At 37.2% G+C, this 18,114-nt stretch overlaps 1 protein-coding gene across 4 annotated transcripts in view; it reads left to right on the forward strand.

The window, feature by feature from the left end:
- The window catches only part of KATNIP (katanin interacting protein), a 56,100-nt gene that overhangs the window by 35,337 nt on the left and 2,649 nt on the right, over window positions 1-18,114 (forward strand). For all 4 annotated transcript variants that reach the window (XM_031595197.2, XM_031595195.2, XM_031595198.2 and 1 more), the window contains 9 exons: window positions 502-577; window positions 3,521-3,698; window positions 5,546-5,711; window positions 10,265-10,422; window positions 10,672-10,736; window positions 11,798-11,908; window positions 13,190-13,329; window positions 15,439-15,540; window positions 16,120-16,277. In XM_031595197.2, the coding sequence (XP_031451057.2) occupies window positions 502-577; window positions 3,521-3,698; window positions 5,546-5,711; window positions 10,265-10,422; window positions 10,672-10,736; window positions 11,798-11,908; window positions 13,190-13,329; window positions 15,439-15,540; window positions 16,120-16,277 (1,154 nt within the window). The remainder of the gene's footprint in view (window positions 1-501; window positions 578-3,520; window positions 3,699-5,545; window positions 5,712-10,264; window positions 10,423-10,671; window positions 10,737-11,797; window positions 11,909-13,189; window positions 13,330-15,438; window positions 15,541-16,119; window positions 16,278-18,114) is intronic.

The following is an 18,114-nucleotide window of genomic DNA, read 5'->3' on the forward strand; positions in this document are numbered from 1 at the left end:
GATTTTGATATCTTACTAGAGTTTTAAATTGTAATTACCAGATCGGTCTTCAAAAGTTGTTCTGAGAAAAAAGCATGAGGCATCAAAGATGGAGCCAGTGTTTTATGACATGGTACCCTCAGTAGCAGAGTTATTTTCCATCTTTCCATCTTTTGTGGATGTATTGCAGTATGCAATGGAGAGACTGAAATTGTGTGATGGCACTCAGTGAGGGCTTAACTTTCATCTGCAATTCCATCTGCAATTCTTGTCTCTGTGACCCATTTGCAACGTATTGGAAATGCTACATGTCATTTGCTAATGGCAGTCTGCAGGTAAGAAAGAGTGCCTTAATTTCAGACTTTCCAGGAAAAAATCAGCCCACATTAGGGAGTCTCCTATTTACCATTCCCATATATGCTAACAAAAAATCCCACAAGAACAAAGTATATTGTATAGACAATATGTCTCTAAAATATAGATGATCTGCATGTTCATTGCACCTCTTGGTTTATTTTTTAGGTTCAAAAGCAGGTAGTTCTGCTAGATTCTCTCTCTGCTTGTACACCCAAGGAACCAGGAATATTCACTGGGAAGTGTAAGTTTGTTCTCTTTCACTTTTTGCGTATGCTGCTTCCTACCACCACTAATGTTATCAAGGAGGATCTGATTTGTCATTTGTACAGACCTTTGTGGCAGATGTCAGGTCTGGAATAAAGAAGAGTAATTGAGTAGTTAAGGCAGAAGGTTTTTTTTTGTTTTTTTACTGTGGAATTTAGAACACTACATTGTAACAGATGGCATTTAATCTTAGAAAATAACACTAGCCATTTGCCTAGTCCTTGAATGGGATTTGTGGTAGCTATGTCCATTACCAAGTAATTCTCTTCCAATCCTACATATTTATTTAGACTGATTTTCTCAGATCAGATTGACAATAGAAAACCTAGAGTGAAACTAGACCAGAATGTTGCATCTGTACTGAAAGTACCTGGTTTGTTGATACTGCTCAAAAAACCCCACCCTTTCTGGGACTTCAGATTATTTTTAAGAGAGCACAGAAGTACCAATTCCTGCTTCTCTCTCCCAGCAGAGGAGTAATTGGCTTGTTGGGCATCGTGTATATAAAGCATTTGACAACCTGTGATGTTTGCTCTGTAAACATACACAATGCTGTTATTCAGCCACATATCTATGGACTATTCCTATAATCTATGAAGTTCATCCAGAGCTTATAGATGGATATACACGTCTGTCATCAATTTATATTTTTGTGAACTTTAGATGCCTTTCCCTCCTCCCACTTCTCAAAGTGGGTGAAGAAGATAGTGAGGATGCAATCCAGAGCTCAGCAGATGCCATTTCTCATACTGTCAAGATACTGTTAACCAGCTGATTGGGCTAACTTGTCTCTACCAAAGAAATCCTGATTCCCACTGAGTTCTTGCAGGGAAAGAGCTGGAGAAGGTCCCAGCTGTGGTTAAAGAGAAGCTTCCTTTTTACCTTGAAGGCGACACAGGGATTGACAGAATTTTTGAGATCTGAGGGCCTGGAGCATTCACACCTCTGCTGAATGGCTCCTGGGAGACCTGATCTAACAGGCAGGAGTTAGGTCTCCAGAGGTCACTTCCACTCTGCATTAGCCTACGTGGAATTTGCCTATGTGCTGTTCAGAATGTGAATACTAACCTTGTGTGGATAGCTGCTTGATCCTATCTTTTCCCAATCTGTTTGGAAAAAAAAAATAGTATACATGCCTATATATTTTTGCCTGAGAACTGTTGCATATTTCTGTAATAAGAAATGGCCTTGGGAATAGTAGCTAATATCACTGTAGCCATGGTTCTAAGCTTGTCAGTTAATAGAACTATTTATTTCTTAGTGTCCTTGCAAATATGAAGAGATCTCAACACCCAAGTGAATTTATGTGTACTTAGTCTCATGCAAATTGCTACTGCTATTTATAGGTAATTGGGCTGGATGGCTTAACAGCTCTAATGCTGTTTGTTTTACAGTGCATCATGACTATCGGTGCTTCATTAGACATTGTCCAACTTGATTCTCTCTGGGCTATGTTTAATGTATGAAATGAAATATTTTAAATTTACAGTGGTGAATTTTTTGGAACCTGATCAGACTGGAATATTGCTTGTCGTATCTGTATATGCTCTTTATATTTTTGGAAAGCGTGAAACAGGTGGAGCTGAAGATAATTTTATGTTGGTGCAATATTTCTTTTTTAATTTCTGGAAATGCAGGGAAATCAACAGTGCTGTTTTTCAGTGGTGCTGTGCCATTAAAATGCTTCCACGTGGACATGAATTTAGTGCATTAAATACAATGGTAAACCACATCTCTTCTTTCAGTGTAACTATGAATTGGTGCTCTCTAAGCAATCATGGGATTTATGAGAGACTGAATTTAGATAAGTCCACATAGTCACCTAGATGGCAAAAGATAACAGATAGCCTTCAGATTAATAGGTCTTCTGTTTCTGCATAATCTCAAAATCTGTCATGTCACTACTTAAATGTACTATTGAATTACTGTCACTCTGCAATCTGAGTAATGAGACACTTGATAACACGGTTGATTGGAAGCAGTACAGTTACAAGTGAACAAGATGTCAGCAGCCCACTAAAGGTCTAACACAGATTTACGACAGTTACTGCACTATTTTGTGGAGGTAGGCAAGCAAACCAGGAACTATCCGAATGCAGGATATACAGGATATTTAAACAAATCACAAGTGGTGCTAATTAAAGGGAACTGCACTTATCTAGTATATATATGGAGTATAGAATAAATATTTAGCTCAATAGAAGTTGTGTAATAGAAAGTAGTAATTGATTGGACAATACAGAGTACAGAATGGAAAGAGTTTTGGCTTAAATTCAAACTGTTGGCAAGTAGGCAGCCATGAATGTATAATATTCTTGCTCACTAGAAAACAGCGATGCACGTATTATCTACCACACTCTATTTAGCTTTATTTAGGATAGAGAGATCATGTGGCTGGCCAGTGCTAATTGAGTCTGATCCTTGAATGAAGTGGGTTCAGAAGCAGACTATGAGCTGTTGTTTGTGTCAGAGTATGAGCAGTTGGACTTAGTGCATTAGAGGGTCACAAAGTGGAGAGTAAGTAGATCCAATAGCGCTGCTAATGGCAGTGACAGACCCCACTCAGAGCAAATTGCTAGGTTTTTGGCTCACTTAGGAGTGATAAGAGAAGCCTTCTGCCCCCAACAACGTAGGTAAACGCTACAGCATTTTACTGTGCTTTTATCCATATTCTCTTGAGCATTCTGTATTAACCCGTGGCATGAAGAGCAGCTTTTGGAGTGTTTGAGATGTGGATTTGTAAGTAGCAGTGTTGCATTGTTGTTCTGCTTTTTGGTTTCTTTTTTCTTAATCTGCTTTGTACCAGTGAAAGTGTCTTCTAGTTGATACTGATTACTCTGTTTTGGAGGCTTGGGCCTGTACTTTAAACTGGTATGCATGTATGTATCTATATATATTGCATGTATATTCTTTTACATAGGCCTGCAACTGAATTTTACCATGACTTGGGGAGATCCTCATTACCTTGGACTGACTGGACTGGAAGTAATAGGAAAGAATGGCCAAGCATTAAAAATAAGTACGGAACAGATTTCTGCTTCACCCCAAGACTTAAATGATCTTCCAGAGTATACAGGAGATTCTAGAACATTAGAAAAGTAAGTAGTGAAAGGGGTAGCATAGGTAGAATTACAAGTGATTTCTTCAGATGTTTTTTGTGTGTGTGTTCTGTAGCATCTGTCTATGCATATGCAGTAATGTTTATGCAGCATTTTGGATGATTGCAAGGAAAACTTTCAAGTTAGCAAAGAGTAAGAATGTATCAGGGAATTGCAAGTGTAGGTGCTGCTCTCAAATTCTGCAGCTTTTGTTTTTATAATTTTAATGAAGTCTTATGCATTGGCAAATATGCTTCCTCAAATTATGAAATGTACAGAAAATCTCTTCTGTAGGCGTCAAGATCAAAGAAATCTTCCCATGAGAAACCCTGTGATGAAAAGGCTCTGGTGGTGTAGTCTGGAGAGGCTTTGATGGACCCAGATGCAAAGAATTGATTTAACTTTCCTTTCGGTGTCTTCTCTGGTGCTCCTTTTACAGCTTAGTCATCTGTTGATCCTACAGAATTTCTGGCAAGCTTTTTGCTCCTGATATGTTTGATGGATTTTTATTTATAGTGCCTTTTGCTTGCTAGCCTACATATTCTTTCTTGGCATGTGCATATACATTTAGCCGTCCAGAGTTTATGATCCTGTTGATTTAGTTTGTTTGATCATGACTTTTGGTGAAAGATGATTTGTAATAACTTTCCTTATCCTGCCACTAAGCCAGGCTGGCTTCTATTTTGATTTTTTTAATTTTTTTTTAAGTCCTTGCTTTTTCTTATGTCTGTCTTAGAGAGATAGATTTGTTCTATGTTTCAAATACAACATCCATAATATCCTGTCTGATACATGCAGTGATTTTATTTTGTTGCTTTCTTGCTTTTTTTCTTTTGACAGACTTCATTTTTACTTGAGAGCTTTTCTGAGCATAAGACAAAGGGGCTTAATTTTTTTTTTTGGCTTTTGATATTTCCATAAGCATGCTGAGCACTTCAGAGCTCTTCAACTTAGCATTTGGAATGGGTCCTATGTAATATTGACTGTTCAGGACTAAGTCAAGTTTTGTCTCTTTCTTATAGGCTCTCTAATCAATTCCTCTGTGAAAGACACATTATTCATATCTATTTCTTTAAGAAACTGCCAAATCTGGTACTTGTTTTTCTATTACACTTTAAGATAGTATGCACATAGGGCAGTGTATAAAAGTAATTACAGCAGGGCAATTGAATTATCTTCTCCTTAATTCTTTGTATATCATACTTTGTGGTAAAAGTCAGGATTCCAAAATGGGGAAATAACAGAATTGAACTTAGTTAGTCTGAAGTCTGCTGTTATGAGAAGACATTGTCTTGTTGAAGATATTGTAGAATGGTGGGGAAAAGGGCTGTTCCTAATGAGCCTAGTGAGAGCTGATAAAGTATGTGAACAAATTCTGCTCCATCTCTGGGATCTCTGGATACAATCTCAGTCATGCTCAGTGTAGTATAGTGTTTGTATAGTAATATCTGCTGAGTGCCAGATAAACTAGTTTAGGCATGGGTCTATATTAATAAGTTATAAAATGTCTTGGACTGAGAATTTTGCCTTTAGTGATTTTGGTACAGAGGTACCAAATGAGCTTTTCTCTGCATGTTTGCTCAGGGAAGAAAACCAAAGGATTTTTCTGTTTTTCTTCAAACAGAGCCAACTAAAGGAAATGTTGTTCCCCCCAGCCACTCCATCTTTAATTCAACAGTTCTGTATTACTTTTTATGTTTAATATGCTTTTTAGTTGCATGCACATAGGTATAATAATGGAATTGGTAAGTGGAAATAAGAAGAAAATTGACGCCTAGTAAAACACCTGTTTTCACGAGAAGAGCAGGCGTTTCCTTTCTGTTGCTAATGGATTTTTCTCCTTGTAGGTTAATAGATGGGACTAATATTACAGCTGAGGATGACCATATGTGGCTCATTCCTTTCTCTTTTGGAGAAAATCATCTACTCACAATCCATTTTGATAAAAGTGAAAGTATTTCAGGGCTTCGTTTCTGGAACTATAATAAATCTCCAGAGGATACCTATAGAGGGGTAAGTAAAAGAAAAGGAGCACTGCCAGCAAAAATATACAGCGGTGCATTGGAAAATTGGTACTGTGATAAATGAATATAGCTGCCTTAATGGAACACCATAAATCTTTCTAGATTGTCTGAGTCTGAGTTTTGTGGCAGGTATAATGCATTTCTGTCTCTGCAAACAGCAAATATTGAAAAAAAGCCAGAGACAGTTTAAAGAAAACTTCACAGATGATTTTTCTAAGAGACACATAGTAGCACATATTATTTTCAAGATATATGATTCCAAAGTGGTATCTTCTCACTATCCAGTATTTAAGCCTCCCATATGATTCTTTATTTCCTCCAGCACGAGGAATGATAGAACAGAGGGCACTTCAACAGCAATCTGGTGTAGATAAGTTGAAGAAAGCAGTGTCTGTGTATAAACTTGTGTTTTCTCTGTGGGGATCCTTTTGTTTTTGAGCATCTTCCTTTTCTGAAGTTTGCCACTTAAAATAAAATTAATATTTAGTAAATTGACTGTAAATGGTATTGAACTATTTGCTTAACTAGTAACATTTGGTAACATGGTAAATAGAGATTTGGTAAGTCTATAAAATTAGGAATATAATGAAAAGTCTTTAAACGTGCACGATGAAACCCCCAGGCTCTATCTTTGTGGGCATGCAGTGCAATTTTCAAATTTGCTTTCAGTCTTCAATTATGTACTGTGATAGATTGAATGATACCTGAAATCTGTGTACTTCCCAGGCAATTCAATGGAAAGCAGTAGGTGATGGCAACGTTATACTTGGCTGACATGGATGAATTTAGTTAAGCTCATTAATCAGTTATCAAGAAGCAAGATACTCTGGGACAAAACATTTGTTTTGGAAAGTTGATATCTTCAAACAGTTTGGCTGATGTAGGTTAGTTAAAATCACATAGTGTACTTACTTTTTTTCCAAATTGCTTTTTTAAATTTTGTTAGTAGACAAGAAAATTGTTCCTATGTGTGAAACTAGAGAGAGACAATACAAAAAATTCTAGGAAGTTCCTAGAATTGAAGTTGGAGGCCTGGATCATTCATAATACTTTGCAAGAGGCTTTTCAGCTTGGAGAAGTCTGTGAGGTGACCTGATAGCAGCCTTTCAGTATCTACAGGGGAGCTACAAGAAAGAACTCTTTAAGGACTTCTCAAAGGACGGACTCTTTAGCAGGTTCTGTGGTGATAGAACAAGGGGATATGGTTTCAAGCCCAAGGAGTGTAGATTTATTTTGGATATAAGGGAAAGATGTTTTGCAGCAAGGTTGATAAGGCACTGTAGCAGGTTGCCCAGTGATGTGGCTGATGCCCTGTCCCTGGAGATTTCCAAGGTGAGGCTGGATCAGGCCCTGGACAAACCTGATCTAGCTGTGCTGTCCCTGTTCACTGAGGGGAGCTGAACTAGATCGCCTTCAGAGGTCCCTACCAACTCTGAGGATTCTATGATTTTAGATAGTAATAAATATTGGGGAACTACTTTTCTGTGCAAATTTACCTTTCACAAATGAATGTTCCCTCTCTGAAGTTTAGCCCTGGCCTCTTTTAGTTTAAGCACGGGGTGTTGCAAAATGCTGAAGACTGGACAAAGACTCACAGAGGTTCAGTGTGAGTTCTTTCATTTTAGCCTCAACTCCTTTAGAGGCTTTAACATTTGACATCTAATTTTTGTAATACAGTGCAGTAACCCAAGGTGTTTGACTTAAGGGAGGGTTCATGAGCATGTTGAGTTTATCATATAAAAATACCCCTGAGTAACCAGGTCTTATTTTGTTTGTTTTTTAGTAATATTGCTTAGTTAATTTGTATGATTGGGCTTAAAGGGCTTTTTCCCCTTTATCCCCTTGAGAGTGATATGGCACTGGGGCAGCATACAGTGATGGGATGAGTCAATCTGAGAGACCCAAAACAGCCTGATTTAATTTTGCAGGCTTCTCTGAGCAGGAGTTGTGACTGGAGACATGCACAAGTCCCTTCTGATTTAAATCTTACTGTGGTTCTGTGTGCATAATGCAATATGAAGAACAGCCTATGTAGTGATGGGGAATATTTTGCTTTCCTGTTATAAGAGCAGGTTTTCCCAAGGCAGAACAGGGGGGAGAAATGTTTGTACATGAATTTTCAAACCAAGTCAAGTTTGAGCGTGTTTGTGTCTGAGCTATTGAAGGGGCTAAAAGATTTCAAGGATTTGGCTATTTAACATACAATTTGGTCTTTGGAGATAAACCAAGACAAGAAGAAAGGTGTATTTTTACAGTTTATTTTGCAAGGTAGCAAAGGAGGTGAGTCTGACAAAGTATGTGTGCAGGCAGCTCACCTCTAAGTCCCCCAGTTAGGTGTGATTAAAAAGCTGTAAAAGATGAATCCTGTAAAAGAATGCATAAAATAACGTACTTGAAAAACTGAGGATGCAGGTATTTGCTGGGCCACAGTTAAGAGGCTTTAGACCATAGACCTGGGATATCATGGCATCTGTTTTTCAAAGTATTGCTGTTCTTCTAAGAAACGGTCTCTGGACATGAGATATAATGATTTGCTAGGCAGCTGTAGACTGGTGGATTCTATTCACAGCTTTAGAATGAAAGGGTAATGGCAGTAAACTGTCAAAATGAAGGCTTGTATGCTATTTCCAGCTCTATGAAAAATTACCTTATGAAAGCTTTGTTATGTGATTTGTAAAATGCTATGTGTGATGGTTGAGTGCCTCCTCAGATGATGAAAATTACTTAGAAATGAGGGCTGTAAAGGGCACATAAATATAAGCAGCTGTGGTGTAATAGGTAAGATTTCATCTCTAAGTCTCCAGACTTCCCATTCAATACATGTTCTCTAAACTAAAGTATATTTCAGTGGTTTTTTCACTTCCTCTCCCTAGTCTGGCAGCTTGATTCAACTGGGAAGTACCATGCAGAAAAATTTCTTGCACACAAAATGTATTTCCTTTTATTTTCTCCCAAGCTTATTAAGGATGAAACCTGCAATAGTTATTTCCCTCTGCTTGCTGCTTTCACTCCTAATTTATCTTCATGCTCTTTGGAAGTGAAGCAAGCACCTTGCACAGTCCAGTACCTCAAGTTTTCAAATTGAGAAATGCTTTTGTAAACAAGCAAACAGAAAACACCAACAAAATGCACAAAAAAAAACTCCAAACAAAAACTTTCTGAAAAAGATTTACTTCTGATTTATTGCACTTGCAACTCCCTGAAATGGTAATTGACTAAAAAATTAATGGCAAATAGCAAAAATAGGAAAGCTGTTGTGAATATCAGGCTTTATAGGAAACCTGAAGTGTTAAGTTGTTCTCAGATTGACATCTCAAAGTAAATATTGCTTATGTTTTAATAAAAATACTAATAACAGATCATGAGAACTACATATTTCCCTACAAAACTATTCTCAAATAGTCATATATTCATCAGTAAGTATAAAATCTAAAGATGACAGAACTGACTCACATTACCTTAAGACTAAATTAAGTCTTTTTTGCTAGCTAAATGAATCTATTCTCATTCAGTCCATTAATCAGCAGGCTGCAATCATAGGGCCAGTTATAAGGCTATCCTGTTCTATTTTCCAGGTATTATTCTTTCCTTAAGCATTAATTAGTGACATACTCAGTGCAATACTTGTGATTAACATGAGACTGTATTTAACATACCTTAGGGCAAAATGCAGTGATAATTGTTGCTGCATGATGGAATTGCTGTGTGACTGTGATCATGCATGCAGCTCCAGATGATGTTAACGGGGGAGGATGAAGGGGCCTGAACTCCTTCATCTTCTGATCAGGTATGGCTGAATTATTTGGTTTAATCTTCAGAGTTTATATCAGATGTGCACGCATCTGTGACACAGTTGTGGCTTGATCCTTTTTTGCCTGGTAGAGGTACCTTTTCTTTATTCACATGCCCTTAGGTTATATACAGCACTGCTTGGTAGATGAGTGGGCATGATCCTGGAAAAGTCCAAACGCTGCCTGCCATACAGATGAGTAGAATGGTGAAACAGAGGTTTATATAAATATGGTAGAGACAGAATAGGGCCTGCTCATGAGAGATCACCAGGTTACGTGATCTCTTCAGCCAGGGTTGAGCAGTCAGGCCTGATCTACCATTGCATTCAGGTGGATGATGAGTGACTAACCATCTCCTCAAATCACCTTTGCAACAGTGCTGACTTAAAAGCTGAGTCTGATACGTGTCCTGCAGCCCACAGATTTTCAGTTTACTGAGGTCTCTGGGGGTGCAGTAATTGAAGGAGCTCTTCCAATCATTTGTATTTTATTTTTTATCTTTTTTTTTTTTCCTCCAAAATCCTAAGCTCTGCCACTTGCATCAGTCTCGACAGGTAGTGTCAGCTGTGATGTATTGAGCTGCACTGGGTTGCAGACTGGGTTCTGCTGGTCTAGGCTTCCTTTTGCCAAGGGATGTTACACTATAGAAGAATGGAATAAGTACTGCAAAATTACAGGAACAATTATTTCAGTCTCTGAAGTGAATGCAGTTGCATTGGATTTATGTCATAATTTTTCTTTTTTAAACAAGGCAAAGGTAGTCCACGTAATGCTGGATGGTCACAACATCTCCCCACCAGAGGGCTTTCTTATCCGCAAGGGACCGGGCAACTGCCACTTTGACTTTGCCCAAGAAATTCTCTTCCTTGATTATCTGCAGCCTCAGCTGATGAACAGGGTACAAAAGAGGTAAAGTAGGATGTTTTTACAGTCTGAACCACTCTTATTTGTTCAGTGTTTGTATTCTCTTCTTGAACCAAATCTGTATGAGACACCTGGATAAAACTGAATGTTTTATTGAGATCAGAAGACAATCTGCTACGTAATCTGGAGGGGAAAGGTGTGTGTGGTGGCTTAGGTTTTTTTTTTAGTTTCTGTTCTTTCCTCAATGAGCCAAGAGTATGTAAGTAAACTATTTTGTCTTGGTTATTTTGGCAGGACTGGTTCAAAGAGAATGGAACAAGCTAGTATGGACTACGAAGCACCGCTCATGCCATGTGGTTGTATCCTCCTCTGTCATTTTGTTGCTTAGTACATAACTGAGGTATTCTGCACAATGTAGTTACGAATTCCAATAGTTCCAAATACAACTTCCAATGCTATAAGAAATGAATGAGATGTGAAGAATATGATGAGAGAGGCATTTGTTAAATATGACTTGAGAATAAATAAATGAAACAAAATATATGAAGGTGTGACCTGTAGTCAGATGCTCTGGTAGCACTTCTTCCCACCTTTTAGAATTCATGACAACTGGAGCCAGAAGCCCATTAGCACGCTATCCTGCCAGCCTATCAAAGCTAGTAATAATCTGTAGTTTTGCATATCTTTGACTGTTCTCGGTGCTGTTCTTTGAAATTTGTCTCATTTTACATCTTTGTTAAGACTGTGTTGACCAGAACTGTGTAATATTTTGCCATTTTTCTTAATGTTTCTGGCTCTTTAATCTTATGTTTTCCTAAATAAGCGTAGCCTTCTGCAGTAATACTTACTGTTGTGCCATCCATCTACCTGACAGCCCTCTTAAATCCATTAGGCTGTCCTAACCATGTTTGGAGTCAATGAGATCTCAGCATTACTAAGTTCCTGACAGTTTCATGAAAGTCAGTGTCTTTTCAGAGATAAAAATAGGTGCTCTACTAGAAAAACAAACAGCACATGCTCTTATTATATTCTCTGCCATTCAGTTAAGGGAAATATTTTCTGGCCAATTATCATTCATGTAATTCAAAACTGAGCAGAGGCATAATCAGATGTAGGATGGTAATAAAGGCTCTGGGTAGGAGCTGTGGTATTAATAGGTAGCAGAATAGGGAGGTAGGATGTGCTCTCATAAAAAATAAATAAATATATATATATATGTGTGTTCTTCTGGCAGCTGAAGATGTTATATGAGCATACATACATGTAAACAACATGTAGAGACTTTTGCCTAGTTATTTCAACTGTAGCGCTTCATTTCTGTGTGTGCTATCAGTAACAGAAATGACAAACTTCTTGTCTAATGTAGCTTATTCAGAGAATATCAGTACCAAATTTTCCTTAATAGCTCCTTCCTTTTTAGTTGTTTTCCAGTTTCAGCTTCTGACAAGTTGGGGTGATCCGTACTACATTGGTTTGACTGGTCTGGAGTTTTTTGATGAACATGGAGACCAAATCCTACTAACTGAAAACAGTATCCTTTTGAATTTGATTCAGTGTTCATGGGTAACCAGTAGAGGGAATGCAGGACACATTTGAAAGATTCGTAGTAATCAGAGTTATTGAGGAGTAGCACTTCAGTCTTCTGTATCAGCTAAACTAAGTGTAAAAAGCATGGATGCTGTGTGAACTGTATATCTCAAGGGATCCTCATTGTTTAATTAATAGAGATTACAATGAAAAAAGGAAAAGCTCTTTTCTGAGTGACGTTTTTATTCATGTTTTGTATGGTGCATGATGAAAGCATGATGGAGAAGAAACATTTGGAGATGGATAAGTGTTAACAGATAATTTTTAAAAGCAGGAGATCATTAGCTTATATTATTCTTCATGTCTTTACAGTACAATACAATGCCAAGTAAAGATAATTCAGTAAGTTTTGGATAGACATCTGTATCTGCTTGTACAGCAGTGCCTCCTAGATATATCAGGATCCCAGAAAGCACATTTGTCCAAGTGCTGTACTAAATGTGATAATTCAGCTACCAAGTCTGAAGCAAGCTTTTCCTAAGCTGCTGAATCATCTGTGTCGTTCCTTAAATTCTTTATAAGTACATACAGATTTTAGCCTCTAAGGAGGCAAAACAAGGGAGAGTTATTGTCCCTCAAACTGGATTGCTGGGGACTTACAATTCTGAAGACAATGCCATTCATCCCTATTTCTATATGTGCCTTTAATGTACATATATTTTTAAACATAAGCATTTCCTTATGGAAAAAAATCTTACCTAGAAAGCCTTTTCAATAGAAGGCTTAATCTTCCTGCTTGAAGAAATGAAAGAAGGTCATATTAGACAGTTAATTTTAATCACAAGCGTTGAGGAACTTAAGGAAAAAAAAATCCTGGTCAGAAAGGTGACTTTTGTCTACAGGGATGCTTTTCTTAAGATATGTTTCATGTGAGTTTCCACAACTGCACCAAAAATTCTCTAGGCAGTGCTTCTTTTTCTGATAAGGAAACTTTATTGATGAAGTCATAAAAGTGGGCTTTAAAATAAGTGGAATGCTGCTAGTTAATTTCTTCCTATTTTAAAAATAATCTTGTGTGCCAGAATCTCTAAGGGCATTCTGCTTTTAAAAATGTGCTCTCAAAGTTCTTCAGCTATCTTAAATAAAGTACTTGGCGTATTCTGTAACTTTTATTGCTGTATTGGAGAATACTTGCTCATGGAATCCGAAAGGAGAGGCACAAACTCTTACATCTGGTATTTTGGAAATATCCCTCTTGGTTATTTAAGCTGAAATTATTTTTCAGATATTGCTGCTTTTCCAGATAGTGTCAACGTTTTAGAAGATGTATCTGGAGATATCCGAACCCCAGACAAACTCATTGACAGAGTAAATAACACAACTGATGGCAGACATATGTGGCTTGCACCACTTCTTCCTGGTTTGGTACATTTTCCCTTATCATCCCATTCTACTGATGTGCACAGATATGGCTGGAAGTGTAATGGAAAGGGGAAGAATACATAACTTTGAGGTCAATTTGATATTAGTAAGCTATGCTGAATGACTGCCTGTCAGGAGGAGTTCTTTATTCTGCTTTCTCTTTACTGCACTGCACAGATCACAGCAGTATAGATATAGGTTTCCCAGCTTTGTAACCTCCTTGTATCTCCATGGTGCAACTGGTGAATTTCTAGTGTGTGTTCAGTTACTATGAAAAGATTACTGACCAAGGAGTTTAATCTGTGTGTTGTGCAATAAAGACCTGTCAAGTGGGAATGAACTGAGATCTTAAATTAATTCTTACAAAAGCCAGTATGTTTTTTTTTACAGTAGAGTTTTTTAACTTATCTTGAATTTAAATTCATAAATTGGATGAGACTGCTTTATATTTTGTAAGCTAAGGGTCCAAGTGATTGAGCCCTTCTAGAAGCAGCATGTTTTTAAAATAATGGGGACTAAATATCTAAACAGAAAAAGTAGATAAACGTAGATGAGTTTTGACTTCATTTCTGGGAGAACATTTTTTTCATGGACTTGTTTTGGGTATCATTAAGATGCGTTCATTTCCTAGAAGATGGATTATGAAAGTGACAAAATGTAAAGCTGAGGTGTGATATTCTGCAGCTTATTGTTGGAAAAACTACTGCATAGTTACAGTTATTAATTAGACTATTAAAAACGAGGAAGTCAATTTTGAAAATAATTCACGTTGTAATGCATTGGAGTATAGTTAAGATTAAAATTTTAATTATGCTTGGGAGTACTGACCCTTTGCATTTTGTAAGAAAATGGAAGGTCTCTGTAATGCTTAAGATTCCTGCAGCCTGCGTTCAACATCTTCAGTCCTACATGTTGGCTGGATGTGAAGATATCCATTGAAACATCAGGAATGGGTGATTTGACAGCTGAATTTGTGTTTGGCATATGTTAATGTCTTTATGGAAACACTGTCAGAGAGGTTACTTCATTCTGATAAAAGGAAAATAATGCCTGATTCTAGCACAGTTCCATGCGTTGTTTTGTGTCAAATCTGACACCAAACTGTAGGTAAAATATTGGTATTAAAAGGGTAAGTGGATAGTATGTGAAATGTAGGAGGGATGAGGAAGCAATGGACCCTTCTGTCTGTAAACTGTAACAAATGATACCTTTTCAAAATCCATATAATTCTGCCATCTTCCATGCTTTTGTTGCAAAGCCAGGCTGCTTAGAGACGTTCCAGTTGCTTAGAAAGCTGTGTAAACTCTGCTACATTGGAAAATTTGAATGCTTTAAGAAAGTTCTTTATAATGGACTTCCTTTTCCCTTCTAATATTGAAGTATTTTTGTCTTTTGCAGATTTATTACTAATGTAAGCGTGGTTAGAGTTCTTTGTCGCTCTATCACTGATTGTCACTTTGTTTACCTGCTTGAATGGATTTTCCATCAAATTTTCAATTATTTATGGCACCAACAATTGTCACTAGACATCATAGTCCAGATTTTCTTCTGGGAAAGAAGAGAGATGCAAGCAGTTCCATTGATCACATCTGCCTCTCTTTCTTCAGTGCAAAAAGTAAAATGAGCAATATCTCAAGCAAGCATCAGGAGAGTTGTCTGTGTGCCTGTTTGTGTACCTCACAGAAGTTGCAGGTTTTATGGTAGAGCTTTGTTAGGGGATATGAGAGGAATGCTAATGTTGCAAAATAAGGTGTATTCCATTCATGTGCCAGCTTGTCTCATGCTGAAGCACATCTGTATTTTGTTAATGTAACACTCATTAAGAGTATTGCTCTGCTCCTCCCCTAACTGATTAGCAGTCCAAGACGACAAGCTGAGATGCAAATATCCTCTTCTGATGACTTGTATGCACATTTGAGAGGGCAACTATGGAGAAGAGTAACATCTGTGAATTATCAGCAGAAATGATAGCCGAATTGAAATCCTTAGCATCAGTTATCTGCCCTATAGCTATATCTCTTCAAACACAGCCCAAATTGATGAAATGCGTATGAGATTCTTTTTCTCTTTGGGGATTTATCCTCTAACATATAAATGAATTCTCTTTTACAGGTGAATAGAGTATATGTTATTTTTGATGCGCCTACCACTGTGTCGATGATCAAGTTGTGGAATTATGCCAAAACACCCCAGAGAGGTGTGAGGGAATTTGGTGTAAGTAATTTTTGTATGCATTTTGTATCTTTTGCTGTACTTTTTCACAGATTACCGAAGTGTGATTTTATATGATCTGAATGGATAGTATTCATCTCATTAACCCTGCATTTAATGTTAAAATGCTTAACCTGTGCTAGTCATAGTCCTTTGTTTCTTGCCCAAGGAAAGAACAGTTTTTCAGATAATAGCCTTAACAGAGTAATGCTTTCCTTTCTCCACTGGTTATGGGACCAGATCTGTAACACCTGTTCAAACTAAAAACCAAAGTTTTAAATAGCTGAAGTGGGATGAGATTCACTAATTCCAAAATCTAACAGTGATTTACTCCAGTTGATAGAAGGGTAATTACATAAAGCATGACATACTTTTTTTAATTACCTACTTGAAAACTTCTTAAGCAACATCAATGAGAAGACAAAATGGGAGGAGAAAGATTGAAGGTTTAGGGACAAAAGCTAAACTGAGGACTGAAGTTGTGGTCCAAAATGATTTCTAGTTAATTGACTAAAAGGACTGTTGAAAGCAGCACTTGATTCCTAGATTTTTTTAATTATTAAGTTTCTTTATTATCTGTAGCTTCTGGTGGATGACTTGCTTGTGTACAATGGGATTCTGGATATGGTGAACCATGTAGTTTCAGGCATCCTACCTACCTGTGATCCAGTAGTTCCATATCATACCATTCTCTTTACGGATGATGAGAAGATTTGCCATCAGAAGAGAACTGTAATCAGGTATGTGAGTAGATCTTAACTGAAAGTGTCTTGTTTTTTGGAAAATGTTGTCATGTGACTGATGTCAGGAATGTGCACGTTGCTATGAAGAATTCCCCTCTAAAGCATACTCAGTGTCACTTAATGGTAAATAACCAGTAGCTTTTTAAATGCTGGGATAAAAGTACTAGCTTGATTTCTAACTACTTTTTAACACTATTAGGATTATTGATTCATATTTGAAAGTATTTTCTTGTCAGACTGCAATAATAAGCACAGAGGAAAGACTTCTCTTTTTCTTAGAGAATAATTGATGAACTGCAGTGAGATTACATGGTGGGGGAAAAACCCAAAAATTTTTGAAGAAGCATCAGATATCAGAGAAAAGAAAGTCCTTTAAATGAAAAATGAGTTTGGTTCTCAGGATTAACCCACTGAAGCCACCAAGTTGGCAACCTCACAGAGAATATGATGGAAATGCAGTGAAAAATATGTTCAGAAGATCAGGATTGATAGGATCTAAGAAACAGTCCATAGCATGGAGAATAAAGATTGAAAGACAAATGTATTTTAAATGAGATGGAAAAACTGAAAAACTGATGTGTTCTAGAAATAAGCACTTTTATACATTGCACAGTTAAAAATAGAATGTCTTAAACATGCATTACTTGAAAGAAAGGTGACAGTTTTGCATTCAAAAAATGCAAAGCAATTACTTCAGGAACAATAGTAGAAAATTTAAAAAATAAGTGGAAGGAATGGAAGCTATCCTGACTCAGAATAGAAATTCACATTTGTTTATAGGGATTTCCTCTGCTTTTCCGAAGCATTGGCTGTTGGCCACTGAATACTGTCAGATGTTGAAATAGATGATTACTGTTTGAAAGTACCGTGTTAGGCTTATGTTTTTTACAAGAAGCTGTGTTGTCATGGTGAAATTGGGAGGTAGATGGTTTTTCAAGTGAAAAAGTTATTGGAATGAAAACACGAATTTTGAGAAATTTTTCAGGGGGATACAGAAAGGAGAAGGAGAAATGAACGTCTACTTCATTCAGTCTAACATCTTTGTTCAAGGGAGGTTATTGTACTGGAAGCAGAGAAACTTCAGCTGCAGTTGTAGAGCTGTTTCACGTGACTTCCTTTGCACGTACTCGTATAAAGCACGGGTGTGTTGGCTTAGTTTTGGGAGGTATCCTTTCTTGGTCATACACACTGCAGCATCTGTTTTCCAGTAAAAATTATGCAGTCTTCTCTTCTACAATTCCCGTGCAGGAATGTTCTTTGTCTTCTATTCCCTTCCTCTCTCATTCTAACCCTCTGAAGGATAGGGTTCTTTGGCAGTGGAGGACACATCTCTTACTATCTGCTGGAATAACACCCCTACTTTTAAAAATGTTCTTGAACTTTTGCATGGTGGTACCTCTAACCTTGACCTATTGTCTTTCATGTATCACGATTCAGTATTTCATGAACCCTCTCATATTATCATCAATGATGTAAATACTGATTTACTTCAGTATTGGTTTTACAGTTGCACTGTGTCTGTTGGAGAGGCATTCCATTTTCTACAACAATAGAAGCCTATTGTGTGCAGTATTTGTAGAGAAAAGGAAGAATTCAGACTGCTTTTTGTCTGAATAGTATTTTCTGTAACTCCCAATTCAGCTCACAGCTTCTTCTGTAATGGGTTTAATTTAAGTTTGAGGTTATTATTTCTTTATGAGAAAGAAATTATTAAAATTATGTGGCCTGCAAACAAAACTTGTCACAGTAAATGAATTTTGTTTAGTTCATAAATTTTTCATGAATAATTGCTGTATCAACATTACAAAATAGTGCAAAGTTCTTTGCAGGGCTT

The sequence above is a fragment of the Phasianus colchicus genome, chromosome 16, assembly GCF_987193195.1.
Source record: "Phasianus colchicus chromosome 16, bPhaCol1.hap1.1, whole genome shotgun sequence".
NCBI classification, from domain to species: domain Eukaryota; kingdom Metazoa; phylum Chordata; class Aves; order Galliformes; family Phasianidae; genus Phasianus; species Phasianus colchicus.